Consider the following 16,834-nt stretch of genomic DNA (forward strand, 5'->3'; position numbering starts at 1 on the left):
CCAGCTCTGACTCTGTCTTTACATGGCCTCTCCTCTGTGTCTGTGTCGCTCCTTTTCTGTCCCTTAAAAGGACACTGATCCTTAGATTTAGGGGCCACTCAGATAATCCAGGATGATCTCATTTTGAGATTCTTCACTTTGTCACGTCTGCAAAGATCCTTTTTTCCAAATAAGGTTCCAGGGATTGAAACGTATCTCTTTGGGGCCCCCACCGATCCACTGCGGGAACCAGGGCGGGGTGAGATCACTTAACCCACGCAGGAAAACCCAGCACTAACGTGGACCCTCAGCACTGAGCGTTACTGCCGCCTTTCCCCACGGCTGGAGGGGCTCTGCAGACAGCTCACACAAGGCACCGTCCTCCCAGCACGGAAACCAGAGGCCACGACAGCCAGAGTTCAGACCAGCATGACGGCACCGGCTGAGGGCCACTCGGAGGCCGTGTGTGGGGAGAGGTGGCCTGAGAAAGCGGCTTGGAGGAGGCAGCCTACAGTCAGCAACGAGCTGGCCCACAGCACCCTGGCAGGCTCAGCCTCACACACTGCAAACGCCCGTCCTATCCTCGTGAAAATCTGTTCATCTACATCTGAGACCAATTTGTTGGAAACTACAGAATACCTGTCACATTGCTTCCTGGCACAGAAGTCAGATGTTTGCATGGAAAGGTACCGACAGCTACACACCTCTTGGTGTTGTAATATTTAGTCGTGTCATTCTACAACTCAAAGAAAAGGCAGCTTTAAATGAATGCGTGTTTCCAGCTCTCATGAGGTGCCCTGGCCTGGAGACGAGTGGGAGCTGGCTGCCTCTGGCGGGTGACAGCGCCGCCGTTTGTGGCTGTCCCCACAGCACGCCCAAATGCTGCTGCACCAAGTGCTACCTCAGGCCTTTGGCTGGAGTCACGTGGAGGCCCAGATGTGTTTGGGAACTGGGTCACTCAGAATCTACAGCTGGAGGGCACAGCCGGCCCTTAAAATAAACGCACACAGACTGTCACATGTGCTCCCTGGGGATAGCAGGTGGCCCTGCTTCTTCCGGGCTAGAGGCAGGAAGGAGCTGAGCCCAGAACCCGCCCCGGTAGGGGGTCGCCTGACACCCCAGGGGAGAGAGGAAGAGGAGGGGACAAGCAAATGAAAGAGGCATGCAGCATTCAGCTCGGCTGTGCTGCTGTGGATTTAAAACCACTTTGCATGGTGTGCAACTTGATTTTTGTCATTTAATGATGTACAGTTCATTCCAACAAATTGAGGACTTTGTGAAGTGAATGTTCCTCCACCTGTGAGGGGCCACCTCCCTGAAGCCCGCTGCACAGGCTCAGTCCTGGCAACCACCAGGAGGCGGGGGTGTGGTCACTCCTGGTCTGCACACAGGGCTCTGCAGCAGTGGGGGTGCACATGTCACAACAGGCCTGTGGGCAGCGGTGGGTGCGGCTGGGACGAAAACTGGGATGGCCTTAGCTTCTGCGCCAGCTGCTCCTGTTGATGAGAAAAGCAGCAGAACAGGCACAGCCGCACCCAGGCCACAGGCCACCCCTGGCCCTCCAGTGCTGCTACACCCTCTTCCACCAGTTTGGGGAACTGACGTGTGCCCTGCAAAGCTGGTCGGGAGATGACAGAAGTGTCTTCTCAAGAACCTGCAGCCCCATGGTCTGCTGGTACAAGTACATGCTGCAGGTAATTTAAGTCATTAAAATCATCAGAAAGAGGCCCTTGTGCCACCAGAACCGGGGGAGGACACTCTACCAGGTCTAAGGCCTTCTCATTCCTCTGTTTGAGTCCACACTTGGGCCTCTGACCTCAAAGCACCGATGGGCAGTCTCTCGTCAGAATTACAAGCCTCCCCTGGAGCACAGGACCCTGGGAGCAGGCGGGGCCCAGGTGTGCCATCAGTCACGGCCACCTCTCCTCGGGCCCTGTGATTTCCCTAAGAAAACAGGTGAAAATTCACAAGTATTTTCCTGTGAACCTCCGTGGGAACCACCCTCTTCAAACCAGAACTTATTTTTAGGCCCATAGGATCCCGGGCCAGCCTGTCTCCAGCAAACTGGGGGCCCAGACCCAGCCATCGCCTAAGCCGAGTCCCTCACTCATGTGGGAGGTCAATTTGCAGTTCTGGACGTTCTTGGAGACGCCAGGGGTCCTGGAGACAGGCGGCCACAGCACAGGAGACGACTCACACAGACGCCACCCCTTTTGTCACCTAAGCTTTCTTGTTACAAAATGGAGAATACGTCCTCTCTCCCTCCATCCTTCCAGAAATAACACATGTGCATACTCAGAGATAATAGGAGCAGGATATCTAGGTGTGGAGAAGGGTAACCACGGTCCCCTCACACAGAGATGCTTATCAGTCACACACAGTGTCACCTGCTGGCCTCTTCTTTGGGGACAAATACATGCCTTCAGTCTGATGGTTTGTACAACTTGTCTCCCATGCCACCACCACGAGAACCCATACGAGCTGATGCCATGCGGTTCTCCACTGGGTCAATGTCTGATTGATTTAACCAGTCCCTTACTGATGGCATCAGGCTGATTCTATTTTTTTTTATATAATAAACACAACTTTGATGAATATCCTCGGTCAGTTGTGTTTCTTCACACGTGTGCCATGCACACATGCTTTTGTCATTATTTTCTTTATTCATGTGTGCCTGGGAGGTTGGGAGATTTCTGCACACATGGGGAAATTGGGACGGGTCAGCACCCTCCGAGGTGAGCCCCATTCTTGCTGTTCTACAAACACCACCAGCGGGGACCTGCCCACCTCAGGCTGAGCTTGGTTCTTCCCCCCGGGCCCTGCCCTCACCCGGCTCCAGGATGCCCACTGGGGGCTGTGAGAACACAGAGAAGGAAGGGGCCAGGCCTCTCCTCGCCGGCAACATTTGCAGGTCCGCACAAAGCCTCAGGGTGCTGAGGAAACCCGCCCACCCCCGGGCTGGTGCTCGGACAGGTGTGGGCAAGGAAGCACAGCCGTCCTCCCCATTACGGCAGAGATGCTAACTGTACGAGAGGGTTGTTTGGCTCCCCAGAGACACATCCACAAGGACTGAACGGAAACGTGTGATGAGCTGGGCTCAGCAGTCTCCTCTGTCAGCAGGGCCCCAGGAAGGAGCCCGGCCGGTGGAGAGCACAGGCCACAACGCTCCTTGTGGGGTCAGAGGGCTCTGAGAGCATGGCCCCCACGCCCCACCTCACCCTGTTGGCTTTGCCATCCCTACTGTCCCTTTCTTCTTGGAAGGGGTGCTCTGAGCTGTCCTTGTGTCAGTCACGGATCCAGTGGGGGGACACAGAGTGTCTGCAGCGCTGGCAGCATGGTGTTTGAGGCAGGCACTGCCAGCCCCTTTTAAATTTGGGGGAACTGAGGTCTGGGGAGGACGGGTCACATATTTGAGCTCACTCTACTCCCAGGGGTTGGGGGTCTTCGAATCCAAGTTTGGCTGAACCTGAGGCTTGGTTTCTTCTCTCCCCTCTGGGTAAGAGCCTTCCCACTGAAGGCCCCTCAGAGGCCTGGGGAATGTCCCCAAGCTGCAGGGCTGTCCCACGGGGCTGGAGGCCAAACCTGCCTGCTGGAGGATGCCGAACGCCTGCTCCCTCGAAGCCAAGCGTCTCACATGTGTCAGCACCCTCCTCGTAGCTATGGCAACCCAAACATGCACAGGCAGAAGTTTTCGCACAGTATCACATGTTGCTTCATGTTTGGACACTGATATTTTCTCCAGCTGGGTTTTTCTTAATTTAAGTCAATAAACCAATCTGGAAGCAAACATACTATCTGTGTTTGGGAACCAAACAAAAGTGATAAGTACTTGGAAGACTTAAGAAAAATCTCCGGTGTGTGCGGGGCTGACTGACTGCTGAGAAACAAGGAAAGGGAGACGAAGCTCCCAGGCCTCTGCTGCGTCCCTTGAATTCTGCCCCAGGCCTGGCCCATTGCCATCGAGAAAAACACAGACAGCGGCAACCCCGCTCAGAGCGCGGCAGGGACCATGGCGGAGCCGCTGGAGTCACCTCAGGGTCTTGTAGTCGCTTCTGCGCCCGGCCACTTCACAGTCCATGACAGTGACCACCTGGCTACCACATCCTGCATCCTCAGACCACAGCGACACCTGCTCCCTGCGAGTCCCAGCACCTATGTCCACAAGCAGCACCGTCACCGAGACCCACTCGTGACCCAGACGGCAGCTCAAAAGCACAGCCTTCAGTGTGTGGGGGGGTCTTTGAAGGCGCCACCACCACCAAAGCCACATTCTCCAGGATCGATCTTAAGGACTGTCCATGTGGAATTTTTCTTGCGGGTTTTTTTCAATGACAAAAAGCATTGATGAGAAACTTGAAAGGCTTGCTAATGACGTCTTTTCATCAATCGAGGTGCGTTCAGGCTCTGCCCCAGTTGCACCTCACTCACTGCCCAGGGTGCACCGCCAAGTTCTCACGCACCCACCCGCCCAGAGCCTTTCAGAGCCGACCGCGTGATGGAGACCAGACGCTCTCCATCTGTCGGCAGCTGGAGCCACGGGGTCCGGGGACTCTGGGCGGCTGCCCTCAGTCACTTAGGGAGGTGTCGGTACCTGCAGTTTCTCCAGCTCTGGGCCTGGCTTTCAACTGCCACCTCCATCCCTTCAGACAGACAGACAGAGAGACGGGCTGCTGGGCAGAGTTCCATTTAAATCTTAACGTCTTTCAAACTGATAACAGATACAATTGATGTGAACTTCAGCTTCCTAAACACAAACTTTCAATCAAAGGCCCATGAACAAGCAAGAAAACAGATCCTGGATGGGCTGAGGGAGGCCAAACAGTTAAAATCCCCGCCGAGGCCTCGCACTGCCCTCTCTCCATGACCCCCCCTGCCGGGAGGGCAGCAAGCAAACACACATGCCAGTGACACGCAGAGGCCCAAATACACCCCAGTGTTCAGAGACCACGGGGAAAGGTTCTGTTTCCTAATTGGTTTTCTGGGAAAATCTTTTGAGTGAAATAAAACAAATTCTTTTTTTTCCCTGTGTCTCATATTAAGCCCATTTATTTATCACTTCAGTTTTCCTATATGGGGCTTGAAACCAAAATAGGATTGAGATCTCTGGCAAGCTCTGAAGTGAAATGAACAATTTTCCCACCGATTCAGCTGTGACATCTCGCCCGATCCAGTAGTGGCATTGGTTTGGTACTGCTGCCTGTGGTCAGAGCGGTAGGCGTGCGACAGCCAAGGTGGGGCATTCGCGTGCCGACGAGACGCGAGGGGACGTGGCCACCAGTGCTCGTACGTCCTGCGTGGGCCACGTCAGGGAGGACAATGACATCCGTGAACGCATTCCTGCGAGAATTTTGGTGAGTCCCTCGGGGATCCCACCGCCCCAGGCCCTCTGTGCATTGCACCAGCCCTCATGCTTGTAAGCCATCTCCTCGTCCAGTGCTGATTCTGAGGCTGCAGTTTTCAAGGACGGAAGTTCTGGGGTAACACTGCCGTCCACAGCTGGAGTTTCTTGGCCACTGGAAGCTGCAGGTTCTGAGGAGTGAACAACACGGTGGGGTGGGGACCCTGGGAAAAGGCGCACCCTCCAGGATTCGGTCTCCAGCCAGTTATCAAGTCACACGAGGGTCGTTCGGTGACTGTTCTGCTGGGTAAGAAGTGGACACGAGTTAAACATCCCACCTGAGTTACTTACAGGTGGGGCCACATGCTTCCTCAGAATGACGTCCCGCCTGCCACCTCTGGCTGTAGACCTGCTGAGTCCTTCCAGCGCCCATGAGCCTTCCCTCAGGGTTCCTAACCCACCTAGCCCACACCAAGACATCCCATGTTCGGGCAGTCAGGTTTTCTTCTTCGGGAAAGAAGCAGTCAGGCAGGTACTGTGGTTTCATCACAGGCTGGAGGCAGCCACAGGACCTGGCGGAAGAGGGAGCTTGACACCTTTGCTCCCAGAGGGGAAAGGGATGGGGCAAGAACACAATGACGCTGCGGAAAACAGCCTCCTGCGTGGCTGAGGGCCTCTATTGCATTGTGAGTGTTTCCACAGAAACAAACATTATTTCCGAATCTTTCATTATCTGGGTCTCTGGAAATGGGTGAGAACAGCGTGCCCTGGCTGAGCGGCTGCACACAGCCAGTTGTCATGCCGCCCGCGGGTCCCCGCGTCAGCGTTCAAAGCTCCATGCGCTGGATGGATGGGGAAACCTGATCGGTGAGGAGGACCTGGGGCCGAAGCCAAAGAACACAGCTCTCGTGTCGACATTCTTTTTATTTGGAAAATATTTTTGTATTTCTTTGTGCCTTTCCTTTTCCTCTCTATTTTCATAAGCCGTGCTGCAACCCTGAGGAGCGCCAGCAGCTCGGGGCGACCCGTGCTGGCTTTTCATGTCGGCCTCTGCAGAGCTTGTCCTTGGAGCGGTACATGGCCACTCTGGTTTGAGCTGGGCTGCTGCTGCTGTCAGCGGGCACCTCGGGGCATATATCAAGCCTGTTCTGACAGGGCCGAGGGAGCCCTGGGAGAGAGCAGACAGAACACGGTTTTGTCCTGCACCAAGGGCATGGCCCAAACAGGCGGGGCCAGGCATGCACAGCTGCAGGGTCACCTCAGATGGCTTCGAGGGCGGGTCCGTGGCCGCACGTGTGTGGCTGTGCAGCCCCGGACCCTTCCTCAGAGCCTGCCTGGGGACCTGGACGGCAGTGGAGGCTCCCCACGTAAGGGACTCACACTCTCTTGGTCCAGGAGGCGGCCTGCGTGCAGAGGGACATCTGGAGCATCGTCAGGATCTGACAGTGTCACCGTGAGGCCTGCTGCTCTGCTGGCAGCCCCGACGGCACACTGCGCTTCGTGGGACTGTCCCGGAGCCCAGTTGAGAGCTCCCTCCTGCTGCCCACTTTCGAATCCATCCTCAAGCAGCAGTGGAGGCTGGGGTCTCCCAACCACAGCCCTAGTGCACTGCTATGGTGCCCTCTATTGGAAAGTGCTCAGACAAAACCCGCATCCAGGCCAGCGCGGCTGAGCCTGCTGCCTCCGGGACCCAGTGCAGGCAGAGCAGGACGGCAGAGTGGAGGACTCTTGGTGGTCATCAATGGCTGCAGCGAAACCTTTCCCTTGGCGAGCTTAGAACACAACCATCTTCATGACCCCCAGATGCAAAGTGCACCCCAGACCCCGCACTCGTCTTCCCAACGTGCCAAAACCAGAAACGGCCCCCCTCTCTGCTCTCACGGAGAGACGTCCAATGAGAGCGAGCTTCTGGTTCTCGAAGCTTGCCTGGGGCATGAAGGGTTTGCAGCCCCGCGAGGCTCCATGGAGCCGGGGGGAGCTCAGGGGCTTGAGTACCCCCACCCCCGGCATCCGTGCAGCTCCTGCAGGAATATGACTTAGCTCGCTTCAAAACTAAAGCACTGAGAAGGAGCCAAATCAGATGATCGGGTAATGCTCATGTCACTTTATTTTCAAGGGGAAGAAAAGCCAGAATTGATCTGGTGGATGTAAGAAAAGGATACGATAAACCTTAAGTTGGTGAGGAAAGCCTAAAGTTTGTTCACGTTGGGATCCTGTTCTTTTCTTGGCATTGAGGTAACGTGAAATATAAAATACACCCAAACCGTCCACATTATCAGGCTGTATTTCTATCTAAGTTTCTGGTGACACATACAAACCACTTGAGCTTCTCTACTGTGGTTTACACTGTCTCAGGAACCCTTGACAAAAATACAGCTTTCTATTGCACAGCTGGGTATAGTTTATTTTCTCCATATATCATATGCTCTATTTTATTTATCCACATGCATAGCTACAAGTTCCCCCTCTGCTTTCAGACACAGTTAATTATACAGCTAAGATGACAACATGATAATGAAGGATCAGACTGGGGGGCGCAGCAGATGCTGGAAATCTCTCCACCGCTGCCGGGGACATAAGCCCACTCACCCTGGTGTGTCACCTCTGACTTGTAGGCTCGACCTTGGGGGGCTGGGATGGGGAGGCTTGGGGCCCTCATCACCTTCTGTTCAGCGTGTGCCAAGGCCGGGAGCAGCCCGAGAGGCTGGGGCTGGGGCGACCCCATCCCTCAGACAAGTGCCCCTTCCATCACACCCACACCCAGAGAGTGGCCTGTTTTCCCCAATCACTTTGCAAGTGGTTATTTTCTGTTCCATAGATAGAGATTAAAAATGAATGCATCCTGCCCGAGCTTTTCTGGCAGCTGGAAGGTCAAAGCCAGAAAACCACCATGAGCACCCATTTCCACGGCTATTCCCCAGCCTTCGACAAGGCGTGAGTGTGAACCCTCGACTCAGCAGCTTTGACAGCCAGGAAGAAGGGGACGGCAGGAAACTTGCTGGCGTGGCCCGCTTCTGGGGACACACACGGCTGCAGCCTGGGCAGGGTGCCGGGGCCTGGTGTCTGTAGCTGGCTCTGGGCACAGGCGCGGTGTCCGAGACAGCCAGCCGTCCCCGTGGGCACAGGACGCTCCCCTTCCAGGTGGTCCCCCTCACACTTCCAGTGCTCCCACCCTCTCATCCCTGTTTTAATAGACATTAGAAATGGCCCCACAACAGTGTGAGAGGAGGGAACAAACTATTCCCACAATGGCTGCTCTTCTGAACGCGCTCTGCTGCACAATGTAAAAACAAGTAAGGGCACACACACACATCCCTCAGGACACGTCCAGACCTTTTAATATACCCACACCCCCACACAGCCACAGCCCCTTCCGACATGCTGCTCCAATTGTGTGCCACTCACATATTCACTCCGATCACAAACGCTCAATTCTGGCTGGCTGGCTGGGGTTCTGGCTGGACGGGAGCCCCCTTCACGGCCAGCTTCCCCACCAGGCTGCCTTCGTGGGCCAGAAGCCATTCCTTCACAGCCACTCCTCCCGAGTAGTTGCCCATGGCTCCACTGCTGAGGACCACTCGATGGCACGGGATGAGGATGGGGACCTGGAAAACAGGGAGCTACCATCAACTGGGGCTCTGGGGTGGTGAGCTCTTTGGGAGTCGAGAGCTAGGCCCCCCGAGCTCACTGACCCGGGGCCGCCTCCCAGGGACTCATCCACTGGCAGGCCGTCGGCGAGAGGGCTAGAGGGGGCCCCAAGGAGGCTCTGCCTCAGCACCTCCCCAGGCTCTCGGAGGGTCTCTGCAGGCCGGGGAGGGACATGATGCCCGAGGTGACTGCAGCACCTTCCAGCAAATCCCTTCGCACCAAGATTTGCGAGGAGAAAACTGAATTTCATTTGGTACATGATTTATAATGTGCACTTACAGAATTTCAAGTTACACTTCCAAGTTCTGGGGTGGCACGTAAAGTTCTCAAACCCCCCAGAAGGAACAGGCGACTCCGGGAGGGCCGCACTCACGCAGGCCACTTGAACCCAGGGGCCAGCACACGGGCTGCAGGTGGACGCTGTCCACATCCGCTTCTGTAAATAGATTTCCCGGCACACAGCCACAGCCACTTGGTGCATGTTGTCTGGCTGCTTTTGCGAAGCCGAAAACATTTTCTCTCTGGCCTTTTATAGGAAAGGTTTGCTGAGCCCTCGTGACGCCGCCCGTGCCTTGGGAGACCTACGTCCCCTCCTTGGTCTCGGACACTCAGAAAACTTGGGGAGTTCCAGCGCCCATCCCTTCCCCCCTGAGGAGCTGCACTCGCCACCGCCACCCCCCATCTGGGCTGGGACAGGCCAGCCAGCTCTTCCACTGACCCCTCACAGGCGCTGGCCCAGACCTCAGTCTGGTCGTGGTGCCGTCTCGCCCCACCCCCCAATGGCTTCTGAGACCTGGCCAGTGCCTGCCCCTGCTGGGGTTGGTGACAGGACAGGGGTCTAATTCCGCAGGGATTCCTGGAAAGCCCACACAGCCATGCCACCTATCTACCGTAGCTTTTCTATCCTAAAAACACTAATGTCTTGAAGTCCTCTATCCATTTCTCAGTTGGTTCAGAACATGGAAGGAAAAGACAGGGGTGTAATTTATGGTCCCTTAAAACCACAGTGGATGCAGCCACCTCGAGTGGCTGACTCCTCTCCCTGAGCAGCCTATCGACACAACTTTGAGCATGTCCAGTGTGCCTGGGGGGGCCTCACAGCAGGGGGCTGCCAAACACAATGGGCGCCGTGTGTCCCCCCTGCAAGGGCTCTGGGAATCGGTGCCTGCTTAGATAACCCAGCAAGCAGTTCGGGGAGCCTGAGCAGAGTGGCTCCTGGTGGACCCCCGGGAGGGGTGGGGTCTCCGCAGAGTTCAAACTGCTCCTGAGGAAAGGGTCTGCTCGAGCGCCCGGGAAAACGGCCTCATTCCTCGGTGGCTTTCTTGACAGGCTGGATGACAGTTCTCATCACTGTGCAAAACATCACTGGCTGCTCCATGATGAGTGTCACTGCCAGTAAGCACAACTACAGGAACTGGGACCAGCTCCAGGGACGGGGGCCCCGGGTTGGGAAGAGGTGCACATGCCAGTGGGCCCCACATGTGGGAGGGGGGCTCAGGAGGCATCCGGGAGGCGCTCAAGCTGGTCCCCGGCCCACCCACCTCCCGCAGCTCCAGGCCTGCCCTCTGCCTCTCCTTGCGCTCCTCTCTGTGCACTTGTGTCCGGCCGTCCTCTCCACATGGCCCAGTGACAAAACCATCCATTCCTGCCAGGTTGCTACGGGCAAGGACTTCTCTTCTTAGGCTCCAAGTCCTGTCTTCCTGCCCACCGTGTGCCTCCACTCAGCGGCAGCTCAGCAGAGAGGAGGTCTGGCCCCTGCCTCCACGCGAAGGGGGCACAGCCCCTGGTCAGTGAGCATCTGAGGAGGAGGCTGACCACACGTGCCCAGGATCCTTTTGCCCTCTGCTCCCTGGGGTGGTCACTTCTGCTTCTGCCTTTATCACACACTCTTCACTGTGAACGGAGCACAGGTGTCATCAGCTGGCCGCACAAACCCACTTGTCTGGAGTGCCCCCTCCAGGGCTCTGAGTGGCACCTGTCCCCAAGTGGATGGCATGACGGTCAGTCCCCTCCTGGACATGGTGCTCAATAACGCCCCGGAGGAATGCCTGCTCCGTGTCCCACAGGGCACGTCAGGACATCACGTCTTCCAACAAGCCCCAGTCCAGGCATTGTCCTCAGGCCACATTAAGTCTCTCGTCCAAGTTTACCTGGCTTTTGGGGGCAAAGAATTCCATGCAGCCTGGCAGAGGCAGAGCTCAGCCCTCACACCCCTCGGACAGCCCCCGAGGGGGCTGCTGAGGAGGGACCGGGGGCCGGGAGGACAACTTGGCTTGGGACCCGGGAATCTGATTCCCTCCACATCGCACACCAGTCCAGATTCCCTCTCAAAGTTTGGGTTGCCATGGGAACGCATGCAATCTCAGGGCTTCTCAGCCGACCAGCGTGGTGAGGGTGAGAGCTGATTTCCTGTTCAGTGTAGTTTAACAGAGTGAAAAGCAGTAACACTGCCAAGTCCTGCAAATGGCATAAACCCCTTCTTCTTGGAAGGAGTAACAGAAAACGTTAAGAATAGCATATTTACTCAGATGGAGGGTTTTTTTTGTGTTTGTTTTGTTTTATCAGATACCATAGTCACAGTAATAACTGCTGTGAGGACATGATTATCAGATAATCTACAATTCAACTTTTGACTGATACAGAGGTAGGCATTTAATTCAATTTAGTTTTGAAAACATTTAGGTACAATTTTCCTACCTAACAGCAGATTTCACAGGTGACCTTTGATTTTCTTCCGTCCCTCACAACAAGCTATGAAATGACAAAAGTGTGTGATATGAAACCCCCTATCTGCATACATGCAGATAACAGGACGGCTGGATGGGACAGCAGGTATAATTCCAGCTGCGGCCAGCTTCCTCGTATGCACGCAGTGACTTACCGAGCACGCACTGTTCCCCCCAGTTACACACGGGGAACACTGTTTCTGCTTCCGCTCATGTTGGTGGCAGGTTTCACACTATTAAAATAATGAAACCTGCTAAAATTTATTGGGGCCCTAAGGACATTTCCAAGGAGCCGTGCCCTCCATGCCCTCTTCTTTAACGCCTGTGCTGCCTAAGATGTAATTTTTATCAATAACCAAGCAGCTCATAATATCACAGCTGCATTGAAATCTTCATGCTGTGAAATCTAATTCATCCAATACGCGAATCCATCACTTACACAAACCCTTTCTCAAATGCTATAAAACTTCCAAACCCATAGATTTGTCTCCAACAAAAATAACACGAAGGGGCCTTTCAATCAATAGCGGAATCCCTCTGACTCTGGTGCCGGTTGAATATTTTCTCCAGCTTCACCTTTGTTCTTGCAGTAGCAGCCCACAGGGGAATGGGCTTGTTTCACTCGCGCCTCATCAATACCTAAATCCTGGTGAACAAGTGACGCCGAGAAGCTGTAATCAATAGCTCCCTGTGCGTTTTTTTCTGCTGGTCAAATGGTTCAGCCCCACTGACAGCCCTGCCACTTAGAACATGATGCTAAATCTTTATCAACAGCCATCTGGGTGAGTGGCAGAACAAGGCTCGGGGGTCATTAGTGCTCGTGGCAATCTGTGAATAAACTAACTCCTCCGGAATGCGTTTGTTTAGAAAAAGGTGGGAAGCACTCTGTGCGCCCTATTGATTGCCTCTGAACCGCATTTAGCAAATTCTGTCTGAGGATGAGCGGACGGGTGCTTTGTGGGGGAGGGCGGGAGCAGTCTTCAGTCTGCTCTATGGGAAACTCGTCCTCCATGCGGGGTTTGGGACAGAGCCTTCCACAAGGCTGCCAAACCGTCTGCCCTGGGCTAGTGAGTCCTGCATGGAAAGCTTTGGAAAAACCAGGTGTCTGGATGGGACGACACTCCCACACAGTGACAGCCATCCCTCCCTCTGGCAGGGGAGGAGAAACGATGCCAACAGCCAATGCCGAGATATGAACCAGCATGTGTCCGCATTTATGGTGGGCCCCTGAAGGAATGAATGCCCAGCGAGCTCTAAGGTGTCTGCAACATTCCAAGTCCATTTTCACCCCATCGCTGAAACGCACAACTGCTCTATTCAACCTGAATAGTGGTGTTTTCAAGGAGCAAATCCTGACGATGCGTCTCCGTGTGGGAGCCCGTGCGGGCGCTTCTGCCCAAGGAGGGGAGACACCCACACAGAATGTCGATCATGGCCCAGCCCCTGACCTGGCCCCTTCTCCCTCAGGTCTGGGCCACCTCCTGAATGCCCCAGCCTGTCCTAAGGAGGTTTTCACCAACTTTATGGGAACCCTTTGAGGACTGCCACGCTCCCATCTGTCACCCACCCTTCTGAAGCTTTCTCGCAGGAGCACCTCTGACGTGGCTGCACCAGAACGGGAGGCGTCTCTCAGGTCCTGCAGAGGCTGGCACGTCTGCAATGTCCTCGTCAGGCTGAGGGTCCCTGCGTGAGGAACACGCAGCACCCCACTGTGGAGGCAGGCCTGTGGAAAGGCTGTCTTTGGCACAGAGGGAGGCGGCTGCCAAGAAGAGGGGGCCTCTGCTGTGTTTTTCTGCCGGGTCTGTCGTCACCGCCGGGCTTGGCGTTGGCCCGCGACGGGAAGGTCAACATGAGGACTTCACGGGCATTAGAGTTTTAAGCCCTGCGAGAGCCTATTTTATAAATTTCAGTGACTGAGGCCATACTCGAACAGAGACACTCATAGAGATTAATAGCTGAGGAGCCACTCATGCTGGTTGCAGGACAATAAATGTTCCTGAATATTGCCACCAGCGCGATTGCTGGTCTGCCACGGCGTCTCCACCACAGAGAGGAAGCGCCGTCACTGCAGAGGCAGGTGAGGGGCTGTTTATTTGTGTATGTCCGTTAGAGAGCTCGTTTCTCCAGCCAGCGGTGGGAGTTGGACACAGCGAGGGAGCCGGCGTTGTGGGCAGCTGTCTTCATGTGTGCTTGGGGGGCGTCACACTGGACGTCAAGCAGTGAGAGGAGAATGGGCAACTCTACCCACGGGACATGGACAATAGAAGTGGCCTGGAACAGGGATGGAGGTCTGGGACCAACGGAGAATATCTACAGAGCACAGTGACTGCAGGGACGCAGAAGGCCCGTTAGCTTTCAACGTGCTTCTCGCCACGCTCTCCATGGAGCTATGACTCCAGAGTGTCCGAGTGGCCTTTTTATCTGGAGCAAAGTCAGACTGAGTCACAACATGGGGGAAGATGGTGGCCTTCCAAAAGGAAGATACACGTAGGCTTTACTGGCAAATGTAAAAAACCATATTCAGAAACTTGATTCAGAGTCATTCCATACACTGTGTAAAAACGTGACCCTCAGTGCGTGGTGAGAATGCATTCTAATGTCACTGGGCACCCTGCAGTGAAACACGACAGGTGCTAAACGACATGCTAATGGGGCTGACCTCCCCAGTCACTGAGAACTCAGGCCGTGGAGAGGCAGGGGTGGTGGTGTGACGCCTCATCCGTATCGTGTACTGTGCCTGACGATCTGGGTACTTTCCTACGGCAGGAGGATTTCCAGGTGAGACGTGCTTATTAAGATGTTGCGATCCACTCACTGTAAACAGGAGCTGCTTCTTAAAGAACAACAATGTAGCTGTGTGCGAAAGCCCAAGTAACTGCCACCTTCCTGGCCTCAGGCTGCCGTGAGCCAGTGGCAGGAGCACTGAGTGTGCCTGTCCCCTGCGAGGAGGGACGAACACAGTTTTGAAGATATACAGCAAAGCCACGGCAATTTTTAAAAAGCGGGTCTGATTTAGGAATTTCCTATCCCATGATTCAACGATGCTCTTTGCTCTTCCCGAGCAGATGGCATTCTGCTCTCCTCCTGCAGAGTTTCCTACGGCGGAAAGGAGAAACCGGCCGGGGCCTGGACAGGCTGATGAGGACGGAAACATGCCAGGGCCTCACATGTCTGAGCGGGGTCTCCGGGTGGGCCGAGCTGCTGTGCGGATGGGGCACCGGTCCTACCCACACGCAGGGTTCACAGGCATGTGTGACCTTGGCCAGGCCCACTTCACAGCCTCTCCCCTAAGTCGTGCTGACTTGCTTTCCACAACTGGATGGTCTGCGGCCTGTGTGTGATGTGACGGAGCAAAGGCGCCCTCTGCACTTCTGGGTCTGAGAGGTGCGGCCGCCCACACTGCGCCCCCACTCTGCGCAGCCCAGCTCCACCTGCTCTGCAATCCTTGCTCTCAGCAGACCCTGACTACCCAGCACAGGAGGGACAGGATGTGGTAGAGCTTGGAGACAGCCCTGCCCAGGGTAGAGACGCTTGCATGCGGCGATTAGGGTCCTAAGCTCTACCAGCTGGGCGCTCTCAGGTCGGACTTGACCCTTCTCTAACGGTCAGGCCCAGGACGACTGGACCTCGTCACAGAGCGGCCTCTGGGAGATGGGGCTGGCTGTGGACGCTGCAAGCGCATCCTTCCAGAACGGAAACTCCACAAGGGCGAGCCTTTTGCTTGTGTTTCTGGCTGTCACCTGGCACCTAGAAGAACGTCTGGCACACTCTAGGCAACCAGTACCCCAGCTGATGAGTGAACGGATGACGGTCCGCTTGCCACTTCTCCAGGCTTCCTGCCCCCCTGTGCTCCCAGACAAGGGGACCCTGTGGTTCTGACACCCCAGGGAGGGGGCTTCCGGTGGTGTGTGGGTGTGATGTGGTCCTCATCACCTTCACCCAAAACGGGTGGAGGAGCCCCTCACAAACGCTCCCTCTCTCCCCACCCACGTAGCACAGGCTGCCTCGGAAACACGCTTAAGGTACATGGCACTTGGCCCCCTGCGTGCAGTGCCGAGGCGCGTGTGCCCACCCGGCCGACCCACCTCCACGTGGACACGAACTTACAGGATTGCTTCTCATCGCTCCGCCCACCGCCCGCGCCGCGTGGGGGCTGCCTGCCAGGGCCGCTAACTGCTGGTAAGAAACCACGTCTCCGAATTTCACAACCTTCAGCAGCTTCCACAACACCTGCCTGGTGAATGAGTCTGGAAGGAAGAAGGCGGAATGACGTTATTTGGACAAACGGCTCCAACAGCTTGGATATAAATAGCTGTCAGTCCCCAAACAGAAAATGCATCAACACACATCAAGGGGTTAGACTCAATTAAAACACGGCTTCCACACACGCTCCTGTGCCACAGCGCCTGGCATGGAGATACAAGCGTGAGGCAGGGCACGGAGCGGGCTGGCTCCTTCGCAGGCATCCCAGCCACGCATCACAGATTGACAGCTTAGTCCCATCTTCCCTTGTTCCTGCGTGACACTCTCCCAGTTCACCCGCATGTACAAATTAGCACGCGGTTCAATTAATAAGCACAGAAGGCCCCACCTGCCCACCGACTTCGAAACCTTTTGTACTGCTGGTTCATTTCCAACCTCAGCTGGGACCCAGAAGGGAAAAAGAAGCCACGGGCTGGGCTGTGAGGTTCCGCTCGCTGTCCACATCCTGCAGCGAGCAGGCTCAGATTGCCAGACACCAAGGTACCAGGGGTTGGCGGGGACCTTGGCTGCAAATATCACATAACTTTATTTCCGCTTTAATGGACCAACCGCATCCAGTTGCATTTGCTCTACATGGGGCTGCACGCATGAACAGGTGAGTGCACGAAAGACCGCTCTCTCCCTCTGCCTCCGGGTGTTAGAGCTGTTCTGGTGCAGCGTTTGGGCAGGAAAGAGGACGCCGGCATGCACAGGAAGCAGGCCCGTCGGAATCGACACCTATTGTCTCTCCAAAGGGGGCCAGAGCTCCGTGCCCCGCCATGGGCATGAGCCCTCCAGCGGAAGGAGGTCCTGATGGCAACAACAAAGGAGTGTGCCCATAATTGCACCAATTACAGTCGGTGCCAACCTGGCAAAGTGCGATTTGGTTCTTAAAGGAAAC

General features: G+C 55.5%; 1 protein-coding gene across 4 annotated transcripts in view; it reads right to left on the reverse strand.

The window, feature by feature from the left end:
• Positions 1–6,448: 6,448 nt before the first annotated feature.
• The window catches only part of MGMT (O-6-methylguanine-DNA methyltransferase), a 244,603-nt gene continuing 234,217 nt past the window's right edge, over positions 6,449–16,834 (reverse strand). For 3 of the 4 annotated variants that reach the window (XM_081074333.1, XM_081074336.1, XM_081074335.1), the window contains 2 exons: positions 15,799–15,938; positions 7,698–8,922 (listed from right to left, as the gene is read on the reverse strand). In XM_081074333.1, the coding sequence (XP_080930459.1) occupies positions 8,746–8,922; positions 15,799–15,938 (317 nt within the window). In that variant the 3' untranslated portion in view covers positions 7,698–8,745. Of the gene's footprint in view, positions 6,486–7,697; positions 8,923–15,798; positions 15,939–16,834 lie in introns of those variants that run through there. The other variant, XM_081074334.1, reaches the window with a different exon arrangement.

This window comes from Rhinolophus hipposideros (assembly GCF_964194185.1).
Source record: "Rhinolophus hipposideros genome assembly, chromosome: 15".
NCBI classification, from domain to species: domain Eukaryota; kingdom Metazoa; phylum Chordata; class Mammalia; order Chiroptera; family Rhinolophidae; genus Rhinolophus; species Rhinolophus hipposideros.